Source organism: Dunckerocampus dactyliophorus, chromosome 2 (genome assembly GCF_027744805.1).
Source record: "Dunckerocampus dactyliophorus isolate RoL2022-P2 chromosome 2, RoL_Ddac_1.1, whole genome shotgun sequence".
In the NCBI taxonomy this organism is placed as follows: domain Eukaryota; kingdom Metazoa; phylum Chordata; class Actinopteri; order Syngnathiformes; family Syngnathidae; genus Dunckerocampus; species Dunckerocampus dactyliophorus.
In genome coordinates, this window is record NC_072820.1 from 4,437,178 (window position 1) to 4,459,289 (window position 22,112).

At 40.4% G+C, this 22,112-nt stretch overlaps 1 protein-coding gene across 1 annotated transcript; it reads right to left on the bottom strand.

Annotated features, from left to right (window-relative positions):
• Positions 1-1,409: 1,409 nt before the first annotated feature.
• On the bottom strand, positions 1,410-20,902 carry ednrba (endothelin receptor Ba). Its single transcript, XM_054768756.1, has 8 exons — positions 20,679-20,902; positions 16,540-17,002; positions 15,824-15,936; positions 10,520-10,724; positions 9,938-10,087; positions 7,494-7,627; positions 7,304-7,412; positions 1,410-4,915 (listed from the first exon to the last, which is right to left on the bottom strand). The coding sequence occupies exons 2-8, from the start codon at positions 16,951-16,953 to the stop codon at positions 4,778-4,780; spliced, it is 1,263 nt and encodes a 420-aa protein (XP_054624731.1). The 5' UTR covers positions 16,954-17,002; positions 20,679-20,902; the 3' UTR covers positions 1,410-4,777.
• Between the last annotated feature and the right edge of the window lie 1,210 nt (positions 20,903-22,112).

The window sequence follows — 22,112 nt, forward strand, 5'->3', positions numbered from 1 at the left end:
AGCACTTTATTTATTTATTTGTATTATTTATCTGTATTAATGTCTCTTCTGTTGTTGTTGCTTAATTTATTGGTTCATATGTTTCTTATGTTCTTATTCTTTTTCTCGTGTTTTCTGTCTTTTCTTGGGAGAATGAACAGAATAAGAATTTCATTGCATAGTATAACTGCCTGTTTTACTATGCATATGACAATAAAACTCTCGAATCTTGAATCTTGAATCTCGTGACTGTGTGGCCAACATGCTAACCACTAGGCCACCATGCGGCCCTTTAAATAAAATAATTAAATAAAAAAAAAAATATATATATATATATATATATATATATATATATATATATATATATATATATATATAATATAAAAATGAAATAATACAAATAAAGTCATAAATATTGAGAAGAAAAAAGTCTGAACAAAATAAAGATGTAATTTTTGGAAAATTCGTTTGGGGAAGAAGTTATAATATTATGGGAATAAAGTCAAAATATTATCAGAAGAAAGTCGCAATATTACAAGAAGAAAACTGTGAAATATCATTTCAGAAAAAAAGTTGAAATCTTTAGAAAATAAAAAAAAAACAGCAAAAATGGGAAAAGAAGAGCACAGACCAAAGTTCATGCTAATAATAGGCTTTTTCATCCAAATCACAAAACTGAGATGCCGTTGCATCCTCATTTTTCACCCTGTGGCCCTCGGTGGAAAAAGTTTGGACACCCCTGGGGTACGGCTGAAGAGCAGATTGTTGAGGAGGGGTGCTGAGCGATCACAGGACAGAGAGCTTGTTTGGTTCTCTGGCCGCTAATGAGACATGCGTGACGCCGGATTAGCCCGCAGGAACATTCCCAGGTCAAAGCTTCCTGTGTGTGTTGTTTGTGTGTCATTGAGAAGGGAGAGATCACAATAATGTTCTGTGTTCGCCTACACCATCACATGATACCGCCTGCCTTCACACTTAAATCAATCACACACAAACACATCAGCCACAATAACAGGCAGCACTAAAACACTTTATGCAGACTATATTTATTGTAAAAAGATAGATCGTCTTGTTTCTTGTCCAACCAATTTATGGTGAACAAGTCGGATTAAAATGTGGCGATAAAACACATGAGATCGGGCTCAATAGTGAACAGGATAATACAAAAGCAGAATGCTCTCACAGCTGTAATCACACATCAGTAGTTCAGTCACAAGAGAAACAACCTAATGGCATACATGTAACAGGGGATTAAAAATGACATCAAGACAAAATATAGCAAAATACATGAAGAAAAGCAGTCCATGCAGTGCAGACTGAATGCTTTAAAGTCATTGTCACCATCCAGGCTGCAAACCAGATCAGTCGGGATAATAATTCTACAATGATATCGTTTGGTGAGTCCACACTGGCTGTGTATCTTTTAAGTATGCTTGAGTTCATTGCTTTTAGGGAGAATGTTGTTTTGAAGTGTTCTGTTTTTTTGTTGTTGTTTTTGCTAGAGTTGGCACAGATGGGGAAGAAAAAGTATAGAGGATATGGTACAGGGGTCCTTAATTACATTAGTCCAAGGGCCAGAATTTTTCCGGGCAGACACTGTGAGAGCCAGATGGTATTGTTAAAAAAAAAAAATTAAAAAAACAATGGAGATATTATGTTATATACTGTATACAATGGAACTTCCGTTAGCGCACATTTTTGCCTCAGTTTGCGTACATTTTCCGGTCAGCCTACAAAATGCCGCACATCTTGTCGTGTCATTAATACGCTGCGTGAGTGCAGCTGTGTTCTTAACGTATTTCTACCACACAATGTCCTCCCTTGTTAGTAGCTTGCTAATACGTGAAAACAGGAATCTCTGTGATCCATTTATGATGTCATCAGCAGCTGACTCTGTAGTTCTTTGCTCACAAGCGCGGTTTCGCCACAAATGCCAAAAATGTTAACACAAAACACATTTTTATGGGTTTCCAATTATAATTTTACATGCATCGGCCCGTTGTAGTGAAGAGGGAGCTGAGCCGACCTACGTTCCTACCCTCACTTATGGTCAAGAGCTTTGGGTGGTCTTTAACGAAGGTAAAAGTAACCATGTTTGTAAGTATTTATATACATTTTGCATTGTTTTCTGCATGTAAAACTATAATTATAAAACCAAAATCTAGGGATGTCCGATAATATCGGCCCACCAATATTATTGGACCGATATTGGCATGAAAATGTATCTGTCCGTATCGGTATAATGAAACCCGATAATAAACATATTGCTGTATATAGGGCTTTGAGCTCCTGTATTTTCCGGCACGCAAATGACCTCATCAAACTGCCTCTCAAGCATGTAAACAACCGTGAGTGGCTAGTACCAAACTAGCTTGCTCTGTCCATTCCATCCATCCATTCCTATGCCGCTTATCCTCACTAGTAGGAATGTTACAATTCCCGGAACTAAGCGGCGGTAAAATCTGACACTGTGGGTGCGCGCTTGATTAGGAGAGTCCTTGGAGATGTCCGTGAAAATGTTGCTTTTTCATATGATCTCGGGTGTATTTTCATTCGTATACATGTTTGTTAGGTAGATTACTTCTTCCCCTTCAATTTCTTATCGGATTTGTACTGAGTGCTCGACTCATACGACGGCTTTGAATGTTAAGTCCAACTTTAAGCCTTTCAAACTCATGGATCGGAGCTTCAGGACAAGATGAAAGTTACTTGTATGTAGGATATAAATTTACTTAAATATCAATCTACTCTGTTGACTTTTAAAACAAACGTCAAAGCCTAAGCGTTGTTTACAGCCATGTTGACGGGCTAATCGGCGATGCTGTATCCATTAGCTTTACAATAGACATGTGTTAATTCCACCACAGGAGATATGTGTGTTCCACATATCGGTATCGGCTGATATCGGTATCGGAAATTGAGAGTTGGACAATATCGACATATGGGCAAAAAAGCCAATATCGGACATCCCTACTAAAAACGTTTTTTGTGTTAACATTTTTGGCTTTCTGTAACGGATTCATTGGGTTAGAGTCGGGCCTTCTGGAACAGATTAACGAGGCTAACCAAGGTTCCACTGTGTTTATACACCATAAATGCCCCGCCCGTCAATAATCAGGAGGGATCGGGGACGAAATGTGTCAAAGTTCTAATGTTTCGTCTGAAAGTGCCTCCGCAGGTTATATTCCTTCGACACAGCGTTTACTTTGGCACAAAGTAAATTAGAAATGTCTAACTACGGATATTGGCATGAAAATGTAACATCGGTCAATATCGGTATCGGGTTTTTTCCCTATAATGAAAACCCATATGGCCCTTTAAGCACCACTAGCAACATTGCCGTCGCCATGACAGTCAACACGCAGCATAGACTTGAGACGATGCTTTGGTTCACCGTGTTCGGGGTGGCAGGACGTGGTGGGCTGTCAAAACACCGCTAATGGTGGGCGGGGTAGCTCGTAGACATATGCACATAGATGCCGCATCGAGTGCTGAGCCGTACGCCAACGTCACCACCATATTGGATTTGAGCGGAGAAGGTGACTCATTCATGTGCTGCAAACCAAATCCCAGGGAATTACATTTCACAGGTGAGACTTAACAGTTAGTATTTGGCCCATAGACTGCATGATTTGACCATTATAACGTCGTTTTGAGAGCATAATTTGCCGACGCTGCGGAAAACACTGCATTCCCGCACGCTATTCATTCATTCATATGTCTATGGGGTAGCGGGAATGTGAAAAAACGCAGAAATAGCGGCAGGCGGACGCTCACGTGAGGTGTTGTTTACAGCCATGTTGAGAAGCTAATCGCTGATGCTGTATCCATTAGCCTCACAACAGACATGTGTTCATTACACAAGGGGAGATATGTGAAGTTACACATATCAGCCTCGGTATCAGTTGATATCGGAATTGGAAATTGAGAGTTGGACAATATCGGCATATCGGATATCGGCAAAAAAGCCGATATCGGACATCCCTAAAATGAACACATCGTCTTCTCCACTGTATTTGTGGTAAATGCGGTGGCTGTTAAAAGTCCCAATTTTCAGTATCTACTATTTTCTTTAGAGTTGATATTAAATGCGAGCCTTGTGACGCGTACGCTTCGCTGTCGCCCCCTGCAGAGTGGAGGAAGCACTGCATGAACGAGCACTTCTCTCGTTAGACCAGCGGTCTCGATTATTTTCTGTCATGCCCCCCTCCAGGGGACAGAATTTTTTTTCTGCGTACAAGCTTTCTGATTATCAAAATAGACTTAAAAAACAACTTCCAAGTTAAGTTTACTCACGGCCCCCTGGGGGGCTGGCACCACTATTTGAGAAACACTGCGTCAGACTGAACGCTAGGCATTGCTTGGGTGATGTCTGGTGGGCCTGTGGGCCGCCTGTTGAGGACCCCTGATATCCTACCATGCAACTATGAAGTCATTTTGTACAACCCCGCTGCTGTTTCTTTATTATCTTTATCTACTTACCTACGGAGGTCCTCCCTTGTGTCTGACTTTCCATCTCCTAATACTGTATTCATCGACGTCCTTAGAACAACTCCTTGTCTTCCCCCTCACATTCTTTGAAAGAAACATTGTGCAGACTTTGTTCTGGGTTAGAATGAGTCAGATGTATGCATCCTTACTGCTGATATCTTCTTCTGCAGTGTATATACAGTATATAGAGGGGCCTGAAGTTAGAAGCGTATTCCCGGGCACTTTTTTGAAGATGTTGTGGGTGACGCCTGAGCCTCAAACGTGGTAATTCTTCTTCCTTTTTCCTTTCATGGGTAGCTCACAATCCTCATGCTGTAGTAGACTTGTTGGTCATGCGGGAGTTGCTCTGGTCAGATGCTCGTTCTGTGACCTTCAGCTTAAGGCATGACTGCTTCTCGTCCATCATCAGCATCTCGGCGGGCAGGCACCAGCAACACAGACAGGACTGGGAGAACGTAATGAGAGGGAATGTAAATCCAAACAAGACATTTTCGCATTTATCTGCTGGGTTTCACGTGAGGTCACATTCGCTGTCCTTGCATGTGGAAATAATTCAAATGTGTACTTCGGAAAATGTTACGACTAAGGTCTTCCTGATCTCCTGACCGTGTGGCCAACATGCTAACCACTCAGCCACCGTGCGGCCCCCTCATGAAAATGTGAAACGCAGAAAGAATTGCCTCAGAAACAGAAAACGATCAATTTGTCATTTCCTCATACTGCTTCAGCTAAATTAGTGGTGCCGCCCGGGGGCCGTTTGCGGCCAGTGGCTGTTTTTTTTATTGGCCCGCAGCACATCGTAAAAATAGAATTTAACAATAAAACTAAAAAAAACAGCAGAAATGAAAAAAAAGTTGTAATTATACAAGAATAAAGTCAAAATGTTAAAAGAAAAAAGTTGTATGCTAACGAGAAACATTTTACAAGAATTTACTTGTAATATTAAGAGTTAAAATAATGTCATTTTATTTGCAAAGAGTTGAAATATAAAACAAATATGGTGTTTTTTTAAAAGTTGTAATATTATTTAAAACAAAAGTATTTTGTTTTTGGAAAAATTTCCAGCATGAAGCGCCTTTTTAAGGTCATGCCACAGCATCTCAATAGGATTCAGGTCAGGACTTTGACTAGGCCACTCCAAAGTCTTCATTTTGTTTTTCTTCAGCCATTCAGAGGTGGACTTGCTGGTGTGTTTTGGATCATTGTCCTGCTGCAGAACCCAAGTTGGTTTCAGCTTGAGGTCACCAACAGATGGCCGGACATTCTCCTTCAGGGTTTTTTGGTAGACAGCAGAATTCATGGTTCCATTTATCACAACAAGTCTTCCAGGTCCTGAAGCAGCAAAACATCCCCAGACCATCACACTACCACCACCATATTTTACTGTTGGTATGATATTCTTTTTCTGAAATGCGGCCAGATGTAAAGGGACACACAGCTTCCAAAAAGTTCAACTTTTGTCGTTTCACACCACAGAGTATTTTCCCAAAGGTCTTGGGGATCATCAAGATGTTTTCTGACAAAATTGTTCAAAAAATGTTCAGCAGTGGTTTTGGTCTTGGAACTCTGACATGCAGGCTGTTTTTGCCCAGCGTCTTTCTTAAAGTGGAGTCATAAACACTGACCTTAACTGAGGCAAGTGAGGCCTGCAGTTCTTTGGATGCTGCGGTGGGGTCTTTTGTGACCTCTTGGATGAGTTGTCGCTGCGCTCTTGGGGTCAATTTGGTTGGCTGGCCACTCCTGGGAAGGTTCACCACTGTTCCGTGTTTTCACCATTTGTGGATAATGGCTCTCACTGTGGTCGGCTGGAGTCCCAAAGCTTTAGAAATGGCTTTATAACCTTTTCCAGACTGATAGATTGCAATTAATCTCAGTTACGTTATGTTTTAATGGGTGGGGGGCAATCACTTTTTCACACAGGGCCATGTAGGTTTGGATTTTTTCTCTCCTAATAATAAAAAGTTAAATTTAAAAACTGCATTTTGTTGTGTTGTCGTTGACTAATATTTAAATTTGTTTGATGATCTGAAACATTTAAGTGTGACAAACATGCAAAAAAAAAGAAAAATCAGGAAGGGGGCAAACACCTTTTCACACAACGGCTGTGGTGGCTGTGATCTAAATGTTTCAACTGTAGAAATGCCCAATTATTAAGATTACATCACGATTAGATCTGTTGAAAACAAAGAAAACAAAACAGAAAAGCAGCATATAAAAGAGGGGGAAAAGTCTGCACCACGTATTGGAATTTGTGAAGCAATCGCCGTGTTGACACATGCCCGCCTCACTGCCTCACTATGTTGGCTCAAAGGTGGGCAGGCGAGGTGTTCCTGCCACCCCATGATGGTTTTCTGCCAGGAAGAATATCCTCTATGGAGGACGGTGAAGTGTGGCGGGGTCTGCGGCTTCTAGCAGCCTGGAAATAGTGCGTAAAATCCATCTGGTGAGCGGGCACCATCACCCTGGAAGCCCGGGGGCTTGGCTGTGGCGCTTACACTTTGTGAAACAGTACTGATTTGGTGTATGAACGCAAATAGACATGTTCATTTTCATCTGCTACATTGATGTATGACGCGGAAGATACGCTTTGACTGCTGTTCAACCGTCTGGCCTTCATGCAACACACCATGCACACTCAATTTCTGTGGGATGCACTGTTATTCGCTTTAATCTGCCAAATATTGTAAAACCATACCGAGCACGTAAGCGGGCATAGCCAGTGTGTGCCTGACGGAAGTGACGCGAATGCCTCCTGGTAATGTGGTTGAAACCCAGCAATTCAGTATATCTCACTTTACGACACACACAACTCTGTGATTAAGCTGCAACTTACCCTGAAGCAATTTTTAAAGCGCTTGCTGACCATGTAGAGGGCAATGGGGTTGATGCAGGAGTTGACGGACGCCATGTTGATGCCGATGTAGTCTAACACTAAAAAGAAGCTGGAAATAGCGGATAAATGTACGTCATTAATACTGCACTTGCATCAAATGTTATTGCCCTTTATGCACTTCGTTACATACCTGAGCAGCTCACAGCGGTTTGGATCTTTCTCGTCATAGATGGTGAGTTTTAGAATACGGCTGAGGTGGAGAGGGAGCCAGCACAGAGCAAAGACCAGAACCAGGCAGAACACCGTCTTTGCCACCTCTCGTCGCTGCACACAAACACACATGCATCACTACGCTGACCGACGATGCCGCCTTTCTGGCACAGATGAGTCCCCTGGGGAAGTTTTTGTTACACAATAATAACTCATCTTGTTTTCATAGAGAAATAAGATTTGATGATGAAAAGTGGAAGTCTCATGTTTGGCTGGATGAAAAGTATAACAGGACATAATTGGATTTATTAATGGGACACACTTGATGGTCTGGTTCTGAGGAAAAAAAGCCTTATTTTTTTTAGCAGTGCTAAAGTGGGTTTTCATTTGGTTTGGTTTGTTATGTCCTACTTAGCTTGTCATGTTTACTTAGTTATGTTAGCCCCATTTTTTGTTTTAGTATCATCTGTTATGCTGTTATCGTTTCTATTTTAGTAAACGGCAGAGGTGGGAGCAAGTCAGTCAGTATTTAATCTCAAGTCTCGAGTAAGTCTCAAGTAAAGACGTGCAAGTCCAAGTCAAATCGAGAAAAGACAGGGTGGGAACAGGAGCACATTTTGCTCACCACACTCACTGAAAATCTCAAGTCAGCGGACTAAAGTCCAATTCAAGTCCCGAGTCATTGATGTCAAAGTCCAAGTTGATTTGCAAGTCTTTGATGATATTGTCAAGTCGAGTCCAAAGTCATCAAAACTGCGATTTGCGTCTGACTCGAGTCCAAGTCGCATGACTCGAGTCCACACTTCTGGGATGCAGTTTTGTTTTTAATCCGTGCCAAAACGTCTGACAAAAATCGAAACGTGCAAAAATTGAAGCAATCTTTCCCATAGGAGAAATATAAATCCATTCCCACAATAATTTAGTGAATTTATTCTTAGAACATTCAAGCTTTTTCTGCAAACAAATTTTCTTTATTTGTTGTTTTGTTTGTCTGTCATAATATTACTGCTTAAAAAAATGTCTATAATATTTAACCTTGATGCTACTAAAATGACTTTATTTTTCCTCATAACATGACATAGTTCTCCTAAAGCTATGACTTTTTCTCCTTATATTACAAGGTTTATATTCTTTATTCTTGTAAAATTACTGCAGATTTTTCCATTTTTGCTGCAGTTTTTTTTGTAAGTGTTCTCATTAAATTATATTTTTAGAATGTGTTGCAGGCCAATTAAAAAAAACAGGCGCGGGCAGCAAATGGCCCCCGGGCTGCACATTGTACACCACTGACTCAGCAGCACCTCTGCTGGTTACAACCGAGAAGTGCACTCCATTATGCCTCAGTTGCTTTTAATTACAGTGTTCTCTCGCTCTATTGCGGGTCACCTTTTGTGGGTTCGCTGTTTCGCTGAATTTTTTTTGTGCTACTTTTTCTTATTACAGCGTAGCTGTTCCAGGCCGAGCCTGGCCCTTTAAGTTTGTGGGAAGTTGAGTGTCTCTCTCTTGTCTGCACCGCCCATTGTTTTCTGCATCCTGATTGGCTGTAGACCATTGTCAGTCAATCTCCTTCGTACCGCCCTGCCGTGTTTCCTGTGTCCTTGCTAGCTTGCTCTCTTGCTGGCTTGTAAATGAATCTTCGGTTCGAAGGAGGAGGACTGCAACAGGCGTGGAATACACGTGAGTGACTTAATAAGTTCTTGTGTCCGACCTGTAGGTTGATCCTTAAAATTCAAACGAAGGTTTGAACTTTTTTGAGAGTGTTTAAACAAGAGAGAAAAGACAGAAAATGTAATTGCCTGTCTGAGAAACGTGTATAAAGTGTATGCTGAGGGCTTTTACAGCCTTAAAACATAAGCAGTCATGGAATAAATGATTAGACCATTCTTGCTCCTTCAGTTTATCAATCCATTTTAATGCCTGGTACAACTAAAGGTACATTTGTTTGGACAGATATAAAGATGATAACAAATATAGATCATAAGAGTTGAATTTAAGAGCTGATATCCAGCAACTTCCATGGTTTTTTTGATGATAACCAAAATCACTTAAGTTGTTACATTTATAGCTATAGCATTGCACTGCCAAAAAATGTAACTCTTGTGAGCTAGTTTTGTTGTCATTGTTATATTTGTCCAAACAAAGGTACCTTTAGTTGTATCGGGCATTAAAATGAACAAGAAACTGAAGAAACAAGGGTGGTCTAATGCTTTTTTCCATGACTGTAGAATCATTGTAGAAATATGAAGGTGGCTACTTCGTGGATTTCACTTATTGCGGGCTATTTTGGGAACCTATCCCCCGCGATAAACGAGGCAACACTGTAATCCACAATCCCTTCCACAACATCAACCTCATCCTGTACATCTTAATCGATGAAAAGCCACCCGGCAGCCAGCAGCCAGTTGAACAGAATAAGGTGCAAACCTGTTTGAGGTGGTCACTGAGCGCTATTTGAACCCCATTCTTCTTCCTCAGCATCTCGCAGGTCATCAGGGTGTAGAAAATGGCAGTGCAGGCCAACGGTAGACAGAAATATGCGCTGAACAGCCACCAGTCCTTCACTGATTTATAAAACTAGGAAGAATAAAGTAGATCATCAGCATGGCATCGTGAAGAAACACCGGAATCATTGCCTCTCTGACGCTGGGCGTGACTCAAAGACACTCCATTTGACAATTCATTTCTGATATAAACTCAGTGGAAAAGTTTAGTATTGATATTTCAAGCGATATCAGACACAGTTGAACAGTGTTTCAAGCCAGCAAAGAGAGTGATTGCTTCTGAGATGCATCGCTTCATTTTCCCTCAACTCTCTTTAACCTCGCTCTAACCAGGAAGTCGTCCCAGTGTGAGAGCACGCGGGACGGCTTTGTACGCCACCCGGCGCATCTGCATGTGTCGTGTGTCTCCGTGTGTATTATTCAATGTGCCCGTGCAGTTCAACCGCGCGCACAGCTGTGTCAACAGACCGCTCGTCCGCATTGAATTACGTGGCCGCGAGCTCACCCTCATAAAGTCGGTTTTCTGCATGGGATGCAACAAGCAGATCCTCAGCTGTTCGCCTTTGTAGTCCATGGTGATCATGTCAAAAGCGATGGCCTCGGGCACGGCCAGGATAATGGACAATATCCAGATGAGTGCGATTTCGATAGCCATCCACTTTGGAACGCCAATCCCTTTGATTCGGCTCCACGAGGCCACAGCACGATACCTGAAGGACGATCACATGAGTGAGGCAAGCTGACGGAGAACAAGAAGGCCTTTTGTATGTGCTGGGCTTAGAAGATACTCAGTGGAAGCAGTTTAAATGCAGCCTTGACGCTTTTCTGTGCTAAAGTTCAGATTTCTAGCTTCTTATAGAGTCGACGTGCTCACGCTTTTTCAGCCTGAAAGCTACTTTTAAAATCGCCATGTCCCAAATATCTACCTCCTAGTATAAACACAGGGGATATGTATTTAGTATATTTATAAATATCACTGTTTATGTACATCTACCTCTCATTGTAAAGCCTATTACATACAGTGGTGTGAAAAAGTGTTTGCCCCCTTTCCTGATTTCTTATTTGTCATACTTAAATGTTTTAGATCATCAAACAAATTCCAATATTAGTCAATGACAACACAGCCGAACACAGAATGTGTTATTATTTATAAACATCAAGTATTCAAACGCCATCCGTGGCCTGTCATCTCCTCCTTACAGTCAGTTTGTAAACATACGGACCGTCTCTCAGAAAGTAACACGAGGGGCCGTATTGATTGTGTTTTTCCTCTACGGAAAAGCGCTTTTAGTCAGAGTGCCTTTTCAGCCACAGCTGCACAGGAGTGGAACTCTCTCCCCCAGAACATTAGCGAACTGAGCTCATACACTTTGTCAAAGAAACATCTAAAAAACTGGTTCGTAACAGAGTCGCACGGTGGCCGAGTGGTTAGCATGCTGGCCACACAGTCAGGAGATCGGGAAGATGTGGGTTTGAATCTCCGCTTGGGCATCTGTGTGGAGTTTGCATGTTCTTCCCGTGCGTGCGTGGGTTTTCTCCGGGTACTCCGGTTTCCTCCCACATCCAAAAACATGCATGTTAGGTTAATTGGAGACTCTAAATTGTCCATAGGTATGAATGTGATTGTGAACGGTTGTTTGTCTGTATGTGCCCTCCAGGGTGTACCACGCCTCTCGCCCGAAGTCAGCTCCAGCATACCCCCGTCACCCAAATTAAGATAAACGGCATAGAAAATGGATGGATGGTTCATAACACATCATTCATGTAATCACCAGTGCTAACACTAATAGTACAGCGCAAGTCTTTTCATGTTATCCCACTTGTGTCTCCGTCGACTTGGTTTATGTTTTTGTATGTATTTTGGGTGTTTTAAGTGTTTTTGAAAATGTGTTGGTCATTTTATCCAATGTTTTATAAAAGGTCAAAGGTCAGTTTTGTATGTACAACAGGGTTTGTGTAGTTTCATCAATTTTTTTTTTTACTAAACTTTTATATTTGCATTGTTCTGTTTATAATCCTTTTAGGGAGGCAATTTTTAAACGTCTGTCCAGGAACAACAGATGAAAAATAGCCTTTGGCTAATTCTGGTGCATTTGCTGCAGTGCTATTGAATGTACACTGTCCGTGTCAAATAAACCATCCATCCGTCCATCCATCCATTTTCTATACCGCTTCTCCTCATTAGGGGGGGTATGCTGGAGCCCTTCCCAGCTGACTTTGGGCGAAAACCGGAAACCAGAGTACCCAGAGAAGACCCACACATGCACGGGGAGAACATGCAAACTGACATTCGAACCCAGGTCTTCCCGATCTCCTGACTGTGACTGTGTGGCCAACATGCTAACCACTAGACCACCGTGCGGCCCCTCAAATAAACCAATAAAATAAAAATAAAATATTAAGGGACTAAAAAAAAAAAAATCCAAACCACATTGCGCTGTGTGAAAAAGTGAATTGTAAGTAGTTCATGGTGTTATACATTGTCATGTTGATGTAAAACAACCCTTTTTTGTGTTGTTTTTTGTAGTTGTTTAGATGTTTGAGCTGTCACAAAAGCCCAAAATATTTGTGTCAAAGTGAAAGTTATGCTTGAAATGTATCTTTTGGGGAAAAAAGCTGTTTTTCTCTCTTTTTTGTTGAGAACTGATGTTTTCCTGAAACTTATCTATGTTCTACCGCTAAAGAACGGAAAACGGTAGACACAAACTTTCTTTTCTGATGAAAGACAAGAGTCTAATCTTTGCTTTATTTAGCCATAGAAAACAGTATTCTGATTGCCTTGAAAAATCATTAAAAATAATGTAAAATGGCCAGTATTGGAGGGGGTGTCTTTTGAAAAATGGCTGGGATTGAATGAGTTCACAATAAAAAGTTTCATCCAAAAATTGCATTTTGTGTTCAGTTATGTTGTCATTGACTAATATTAAAATTTTTGATGATCTCAAACATTTAAGTGTGACAAATATGCAAAACCAATAAGAAATCAGGAAGGGGGCATACACTTTTTCACACCACTGTATAGAAAATGTAACCAGGTCACATGAACACGATGATTAGTATTTCACATTCACAGTTTCAAAGTTTACAGGTCATCAAAATAGTTGCTGTCTTTCAGTAATTAAAAATGTTCTTGAATATGGGAATACGTATTTACACGTAATCCCTCGATAGTTCTGTACATAACCTCAGTAGTATGTCAAAATAGCTACGTGGCGTTCATTGTACGCACAGTTCATGTTACGTCCAGTTCGCATTTGCTCTCAAACATTACAGATATTCAAGAAATGAAAATGATTGTGCAAAGGAGAAGTCAAGGCAACATATTTAAAAGGTTTCAGCAATGGGCACATTTTCCGTTCAGTCATGGAATAATGTGTAGAAAATACACATTTGGAAATTGGAGTTCAGCACAGCCGTCAAGCAATTGACTTTTTTTGCAAAGATAAAGATGAAAGATGAACGTTGCATTTCCGTGCGTTCGTCTGTCCACCACTTCATCTGTGCTGCAGAGAAGCAGCAGCGAATCAGGAAGGGAGCTGAATGTCAGCTGACTGATGTCATATGACATCTACAAAGTGACGTTTACGACGTGGGTGACACGTGCGATCGACCCGCACTACCTTCACGTCACAAGGGTCGATCGCGATCGACGTAAGGAGTCATTTGTCATCAGTCCCTAAATACACGGGGGTGGATTTTAATTGGCCAGTCTGCTATATGCTGAGTGCCAACATGTCAAACGCACCTTGTGAATGAATTATCAGTACAGTCACACTTCAGTTTTGTACGCCACAGTTTTTGGATGATTCATTTGTAACGAACTAGTGCGTTTGCCCTGTACTGTATTGTTACGCGAAATCAAGTGCCCAAGCGAAGCACCCTACGCGTTGCTGACTCACTGTCGGTGCATTGTTTTATTGAGTGCGCCTGCTAAATAACCCGCCATGGGGTCAAATAAAGGTGCGAGTGGCAGCAATTTGATAAAGAAGGTGAGAAACACTATTGAATTCTGGATAAGGATTTACGGGAAGTCCACATCAACAATAAGTTCCATCAACTCGTCATTTATAATTATTCCGCATTGTTTTCTGCATGCAAACTATAATCATTCTCTATGAATTGTATTATTTTATTTTTTTTTTATGTGGAACCATGGTTAGCGTCGAAGATCCAACTTGAACCAAAATGTACTCTAACCGAATACATTTTTCCTGTAAAAAAATATGTAAATCAAATTATTCCATTCCAGAAAGCCAAATATGTTAACACAAAGCATGTTTTTAGTTTTATAATTATAGTTTTACATGCAGAAAAAAAATTCAAAACGCATATAAATGAAGAATAAAACAGATAAATGAACATTCAAAGTTGCTAGTCAATAGTGTTTCTCATCTTCTTTATCAAAATGCTGGCACTTTTGTTTAATGTGGTGTAACTGTGTTAGTTAGCTAAGAACTACAGAGTCAGCCGCTGGTGACATCATAGACAGGCGCCTGAGCTGACCTCTGGTTCCTGTTTCCTTGTATTGCCAAGCTAGTAGGCTGCTAACAAGGATGTTTTGTGTTAAAAATACATTAAGAGCACATTCGGGCTAATGCAGTATATTAATAAAACGGCAATGTTGTGCGCTAAACCGAAAATGTACGCAAACAAAAGCAAAATTTTGTTGTAAATTGTTGACATGCTAACTCAGGTTACACTGTATTTTCACTGGAAAAATTACCTTGATTTTTGTACACTTTGGTGTTCCTCAAATCTTATGGAACCAATTAACAGCGGAAACCTAGGTACCGTAAATCCCAGTGTATAAGCCGCACCCACAAAATTTAGAGGAAAAATCTGATTTGTACATATAAAAGCCGCACCGGATTATAAGATGTATGTGTCCACGTCATAAAATGGCATATTGTGGCGCATATGAGTCCGTGAGGACCGGGCAGTTCTTTATTTGACAGGAGCCAATCATGAGCTGTGAAAAAACTCACAACGAGCTTGTCAACCCATTGGAAATTGCAGGAGGTCATTACTCAATATATCTTGGAAAGAACATTCAACTCATCACACAGTAACTTTACACTCAAAACATATACCTAATAACTATACAAACATGTACCAATACAAAATGAAAAAAACCCCAACATTTTAAAGTTTTCCCATAATGCATTTCGTCGGAGCAAAGCATTTCATTGGATGACAAGCAGCATAGAAAATGGATGGATGGTGCTGCAATGCTGCTTCTGTCCACTAGAGGAGCCCGGAGAGAGGTTGACGTCATTACAGCGCCCCAATGAATGCGTTGCTCAGACACAATTCATTATGGGAAAACTTTAAAAGAGTCGTTTTTTTTCATTTCAAACTCGTATTGGTACATGTTGGTATATTTTTCAGGTGTACGTTTTGAGTGTTGAGTTGCTGTGTGGTGAGTCCAATTGTTATATTGTTATACTGTTACATATAATTACTTCCTGCGATTTCCAACAGGTTGCCAAGCTCATTGTGAGTGCACTGATAGCTCGTGTTTGGCTCCTGCCAAAGAAAGAGCTACCGTTTCCTCACTGACTCGTGAGCGGCACAGTATTTAAACAATTAGTAGCAGTTCTGAAGTAAAGGAGATCTCACGAGATTCGAACTTAGCCATTAATTAGCTGCATCGCTGTATAAGCCACAGGGTTCAAAGTTTAAGAAAAAAGTAGCGACTTACTCATGGGAATTTACGGTATTACACAGAAGTAATTGGTCACTGCCTTGACAGTGAAACTCGGGCTCATGTGATAAATCGGACTGAGTGAGCTTGAAAAGATGGGCTTGCCTGTCGATACTCAGAGCGCACAGACTCAGCACTGTGATCCCCACTGAGGCTTTCTGGACAAACGGCACCACCTTGCACAGAGCCACCCCAAAAGGCCAATCCTCTGCCAGGAGCTGCAGGGAGAGAGTCGGAGAATCAGCGTTGAACCACGGGAGGGAGCAAAGCAAATTTTCTGGCTCTGTGTTGTTTTTCCCAGCTTCAGGCATGCCGTTTAGACTAGTCATGCGTGAAGCTAAACGTATTGGTTGTTTTTGGATCTTATTCTGGTCAGGGCCTTTTGGCGTCTCTGGAAAACACAATGATGTTTTTGTCAGACATCAAAGCTCCTCCTGCTGTTGGAGGTACAGTAACCCCATGACACAACTGGACTGTGAGATTATACTGTATCTATTAAAATCATGTGTACTGCACTGTGCACATACCACTAGGCATTATGTTAGCCACCTTCCCCTGTTCAAATAAACACTTTCTTCTGGGACACAACTTTCTCAGAGCCTCACACACACACACACACACATTCAAAATATTGATATAATAACAACACGCCAGATACAAAATGGGATACAAGGGGCTTTGGAAGTAAAAACATGAGGAAAAAGGGATGCAGAATCTCTCCCTTTAGGCGTGAATACGGTTGGGCTTGCCATGTGATAATAAATCTACTCTGCATGAAAAATCTTAATTATTCAACCAATGTGTTTGACCCGCAGGCTTACCTTGTAAACATTAATGGGAATGCCAATGATGATGTGCAGCAGGTCGCCGAGAGCCAGGCTGGCAATGAGGATGTTCGGCCCGTTCCGCATACATTTATTCTTATAGATGATCCTCAAAAGCGTGGCGTTTCCAATGATGCCGATTACAAACACCAGGCAGGAGACAACCGTGTTGATGTACTTGAATGTGTCTCGGATTTCTGTGGGTGCGCTGCACATGGGCGGCATTCTGCGGCGCGGCATGGTGAAGTTGGGCCTCACTGGACCCGGAACGTCCCGCTCGATAAGCCCGCGTCTTTGTGTAGCGGGAAGGGGATCAGGAGGCATCTGGTTCTTTGATTCCAGCTGTCCACAGACTACCAGGAAATGAAGCCCCAGAAGGAGTAACCCCATAGAGTAGAAGGTTGTCTTCATTCTGGCGTTTGATTGGAAATGTGCTGCTATTGATCTTCTTTGAGAATGTCTAAAACAGAGAAACAGTTCTTTTTAACGGCTGTAGGCACTCTGGATTTTTTCACGTGGTTGAAACTGAAGTCACGTTACATGAAGTGGCACTGGTCAAATAACGTGGACGTATGTACAATAGTTGGAAATGATGATCTTGGAATGAGTGCTGTTCTTATTGTTGCTGTTTATGGAAAATTTTGTTTCAACAAAGGAGAGAAAATGAGACAAAATAACGAAAGTTCCACCAGAACTTTGACCAGCAAAAAAAAATCTTCCCGCCAGGGTGGAGGGGCGGGGTACTTGTGTAAAGACTCGTCTGTCTAATGTGGTGTGTTTCACGTTCTGCCACAGCGAGTCAATCAGATCAATGGTTCTGGCTTAGTTCTCATGCCGGATGTATGAGGTCTGTTTCTGCCACTGAAAGAAAAAATATATCCCAGTGGTGAGTCATCATTATGAGACAAAAAGTTGAAATTATGAGATAAAAAGTCATATTTATGAGATAAGAAAGTCATAATTATGACATAAAACGTCAAAATTATGAGATAAATGTCATAATTATGAGATAAAAAGTCACAAATATGAGACAGGAAAGTCATAATTCTGAGAAAAAAGTAATAATTATGAAATACAAACTGCACATGCGCTGCTTTTTTCACTGGAGCCTTCGTCACGTGTCACTCGGCACATGCGCAGTTTGTATCTCATTTCAACTTATCTGATAATTATGACTTTTTATCTCATAATTTAGACTTTTTGTCTCATAATTAAAACTTTTTGTCTCATAATTATGACTATTTGACTCATAATTATGACTTTTTATCTTGTAACTTTTACTTTCTGATCTCATAATTATGACTTTTAATCTCATAATTATGAGCGTAATTTAGACTTTTTGTCTCTTAATTATGAATTTTTATCTCATAATTTAGACGTTTTGTCTCATAATTATGACTTTTTGTCTCATAATTATGACTTTTTATCTCATTATTTAGACTTTTTGTCTAATAATTTAGACTTTTTGTCTCATAATTATGACTATTTGACTCATAATTATGACTTTATGTCTTGTAACTTTGACTTTCTGATCTCATAATTATGAGTTTTTATCTCATAATTATGAGTTTTTATCTCATAATTTAGACTTTTTGTCTCATAATTATGACTTTTTATCTCATAATTTAGACGTTTTGTCTCATAATTATGACTTTTTATCTTGCAACTTTGACTTTCTGACCTCATAATTATGACTTTTTGTCTCATAATTATGACTTTTTATCTTGTAACTTAGATTTTTCGATCTCATAATTATGACTTTTTGTCTCATAATTATGACTTTTTATCTAATAATTATGACTTTATTTCATAATTTTGACTTTCTTATCTCATAATTATGACTTTTTGTCTCATAATTATGACTTTTTATCTCATTATTTAGACTTTTTGTCTAATAATTTAGACTTTTTGTCTCATAATTATGACTATTTGACTCATAATTATGACTTTTTGTCTTGTAACTTTGACTTTCTGATCTCATAATTATGAGTTTTTATCTCATAATTATGAGTTTTTATCTCATAATTTAGACTTTTTGTCTCATAATTATGACTTTTTATCTCATAATTTAGACGTTTTGTCTCATAATTATGACTTTTTATCTTGTAACTTAGATTTGCCGATCTCATAATTATGACTTTTTGTCTCATAGTTATGACTTTTTATCTACAGTAATAATTATGACTTTATTTCATAATTTTGACTTTCTTATCTCATAATTATGACTTTTTATCTCATAATTTGGACTTTTTGTCTCATAACTATGGCTTTCCTATCTCATAATTTAGCCTTTTTTATCTCATAATTATGACTTTATCTCATAATTATGAGAATTATAAAGTCAGAATTATGACTTTATCTCATAATTATGACTTTCTAATCTCATAATTTGGATTTTTTTTATCTCATAATTTCAACTGTTCATGTCATAATTATAACTTACCAATGGGATATTTTTTTTCTTTCATTTCTTTTATCCCCACGGATGCCTGTGCAACCGTCTTAGTATTTAATTTGACTTTACTGGCAACACAGCGTGTCAAACTCAATCTCACAGAGGGCTAAAACTCGAAACTGACTTTAGGTCGCGGGCCGAACTAATGTGTTTTTATGTGCACATACTTTTTTTTTTAACTTCACTCGTATGAATAGACAATTTTTTTTTACCTCAAAATGAGAGGAATGTGCATTCTTGAAATAATGCGGGTTCATGTCCGTTCATTCCTGCTTGAATTTTCTACTTTCCAGGACCGTGAATGTGTCCTGACTGCTGATTGGATGAAGCAGGAAAAGTGAGGGGGTGACGTATGCGGATGTGCGACTATAGTTGTCTTGGCGAGGTTGTTGGTTTCAATAGAGTGATTGTTGATTGACCGCCTCTTTGTCATTCTCTCAACATCCGTGCAAAAGCTACGGCATTTTATATCAACACAAAAACACCACAATCCATGAGATGTGTAACCCGAAAGAGTTTACAGCGCATTATGAGTTTCCTAGCATCCTTTTCTGTTTGTTGAAATAATCATTTTTGACTGTCTTATGCCTCTTTCAAGTGTTATTTTGTACAGACAGGTTGTAATAGTTTTAAATTGACGTCGTTTCTAGTCGTGTACAGGTAAATGTTTGCTACTTTAAGTCTGAGCGTGGCACCTTTAGTAATAATGGTTGTGCATTTTGTGCTATGTATAATGCTGTGGCCACACTTTAACAAAAGTCGAAACCGCACGTATTACTTCACCGTGCGGATCGTTGTTGGTATGTTGTTTGTTGATTCCTGGCTATTTGCCACATGGTTGCAGCTGACCCGCGGGCCTGAGTTTGACACATGTGGGGTGCAGAGTTCATTACACCGATGATTGCCGAGGACGCTGTGTTGCTATGAAAGCTAAAATATGGGAATCCGTTGAAACGGGAAAGAAAGGGCAAAATACGGGCGTGACCGGGAGAAAATGAGATGGTTGACAGTATCGTCAATCATGATTACACAAGTTTGTTTTGCAAGTCTCAAGGAAGTCTCAAGTTTTTCGTTTCAGGTCAAGTCTCAAGTAAAGATGTGCAAGTCCAAGTCAAGTCATGTCCAAAGTCATCCAGGTGTGAACCACTGCCGCTCACAGAAATGTAAGCCACGCCCTCGCTGTTTGTTCTTAAACTTGATTAGATGTTAATAGATGCATTCTATGAGGCAGAGTTTGTGGGGAAAGGTGGTCTTGCTGGAAATGACCTCATCACGATCACGTGAGTCGAACACTTTGATAAATCAACACACTCACGGAAAATCTCAAGTATTTTCAGGTCATCAGAAGTCCGAGTCAACTCCTGAGTGATTGATGTCCAAGCCTAAGTCGAGTTGCAAGTCGATGCCAAAGTCATCAAAAGTCGCATGAGTCAGGTCCACACCTCTGCCAATTAGCCAGCGCATACTGTATGACCTCTTCAATACTAGTGATGCATAAAAATGACAATACTGTGTAGTGTAACAGTGTTCATCACAAGGGGTGGTCATTGTGCTGAGGCTGTTCTGTGTACAGGAGTCATTTTGTACTTTACCCCAGTTTAATATTGTTGGCCTCTTTCTTTTGTCTCCTTTATTCCACTGTAAGTATCAACAATAAACACTTGCTAAAGCTGATACTTACCTCACTCTGCCGAGGTAGAAATCCTCCAAACTCAAATTTCAAACGTCCTCTGTAACTCTGACCCTGCCGCCACAGAAAAAGATTCCCAAAGTGGAGGGAGGCTGTTCTTGAAGTGACAGCCGAGTCATCTCCAACCAAAGCACCTTGTCTTTCCCAGGTGGGTATCCAAGTCAAGCTACAAATCTTGGCCCCGTGAGCAGTTTGACCCGCTTCTGTCCAGCACTGGCTGTTGCGTCTCTGTGCGCACTCGCAAGAGTCAGCTGGTTGGATCCCTGCCCCTCAACCACGCCTTGTTTTATTTTAGGGAGGGGTGGAGGAAGACAGAGGAAGGCCAGCAGGATGCTCATAAATTACTTTGGGATAAAAACTCTGCAGGAGGGATTTTTAAAGTTGATTTCAGAACCCTTTTCAAGTGCAAAGCTTCATGGTTTGTTTGTTTTATTAGTTAGCTGCACTCTGCAAAAGCTTCACAACTGATTTCTATGAATGGTGGCACTTTAGCTGAGCACAAGTCCTTTTGATTTTGTTGAGGATCCCTACAAAGGTGAAGAATTTATTTACACTTTATGCCACTTCAGTCCACTTATACTGGGGACAAGTGGGGCATTGACCAAAAGAGCTTAGATTAGCATGTCATAGGTTAGGCATACCAAAATGCTGATGATTATTATTGCATAAGTCTGCCTTCGATTGGCCACTATAAAAGGCCACTCCAAAATGTGCAGTTTAACTGTATTGGGGATGGTCCGGAGGGGTCCGAAAACCAGTCAGTATCTGCTATGACCACCGTTTGTCTCTAATACCGTGCGCGCCAATCCAGAGCATCCCAAACACACTCAATGGGCGACATGTCGGCTGAGTAGGATGGCCATGCAAGCGATGGGATGTTTTCAGTTTCCAGGAATTGTGTACAGATCCTTGCAACGTGGGCGTGGGGTCATGGCATGGGCAGGTGTGTATGTTATGGACAGCAAACACAGGTGTGTTCTATTGATGGCATTTTGAAGATAGCGAGCATGTGATGTTCTGGATCAGTGCATACGGTATTTGAGGCAAGTGGTGGTCACACCAGATACTGACTGGTTTTCAGACCCCTCCTGCCACCCCCCAATACAATTAAACTTCACATTTTAGAGTGGCCTTTTATTGCAGCCAACCTAAGGCACACCTGTGAAATAATCATGCTGTGTCATCAGCATCTTGATATGCCACACCTGTGAGGTGGATAGATTGTGAATCATGAATGATGAACGCTCGCTAACGGATTTAGACAGATTTGTGAACAATATTTGAGCGCGTTTTCAAAGAAGTTTTACATCTTTGAGTTCAGATCATGAAAAAGGGGCGCAAAAACAAAAGTGTTGCGTTTATATTTTTGTTGAGTATATTTGCAATTCTCACATTTGGATCTGAACCGTGTGCATGCGTGTGTGT

Coding starts and splice junctions, on each gene's coding strand:
- ednrba (XM_054768756.1), bottom strand. CDS start 16,953: ATGAAGACAACCTTCTACTCTATGGGGTTACTCCTTCTGGGGCTTCAT. Junction 10,725..15,823: donor TGCGCTCTGAGTATCGACAG/GCAAGCCCATCT, acceptor ATCGTCCTTCAG/GTATCGTGCTGTGGCCTCGT. Junction 7,628..9,937: donor TCAGTGACCACCTCAAACAG/GTTTGCACCTTA, acceptor GTTTGTGTGCAG/CGACGAGAGGTGGCAAAGAC.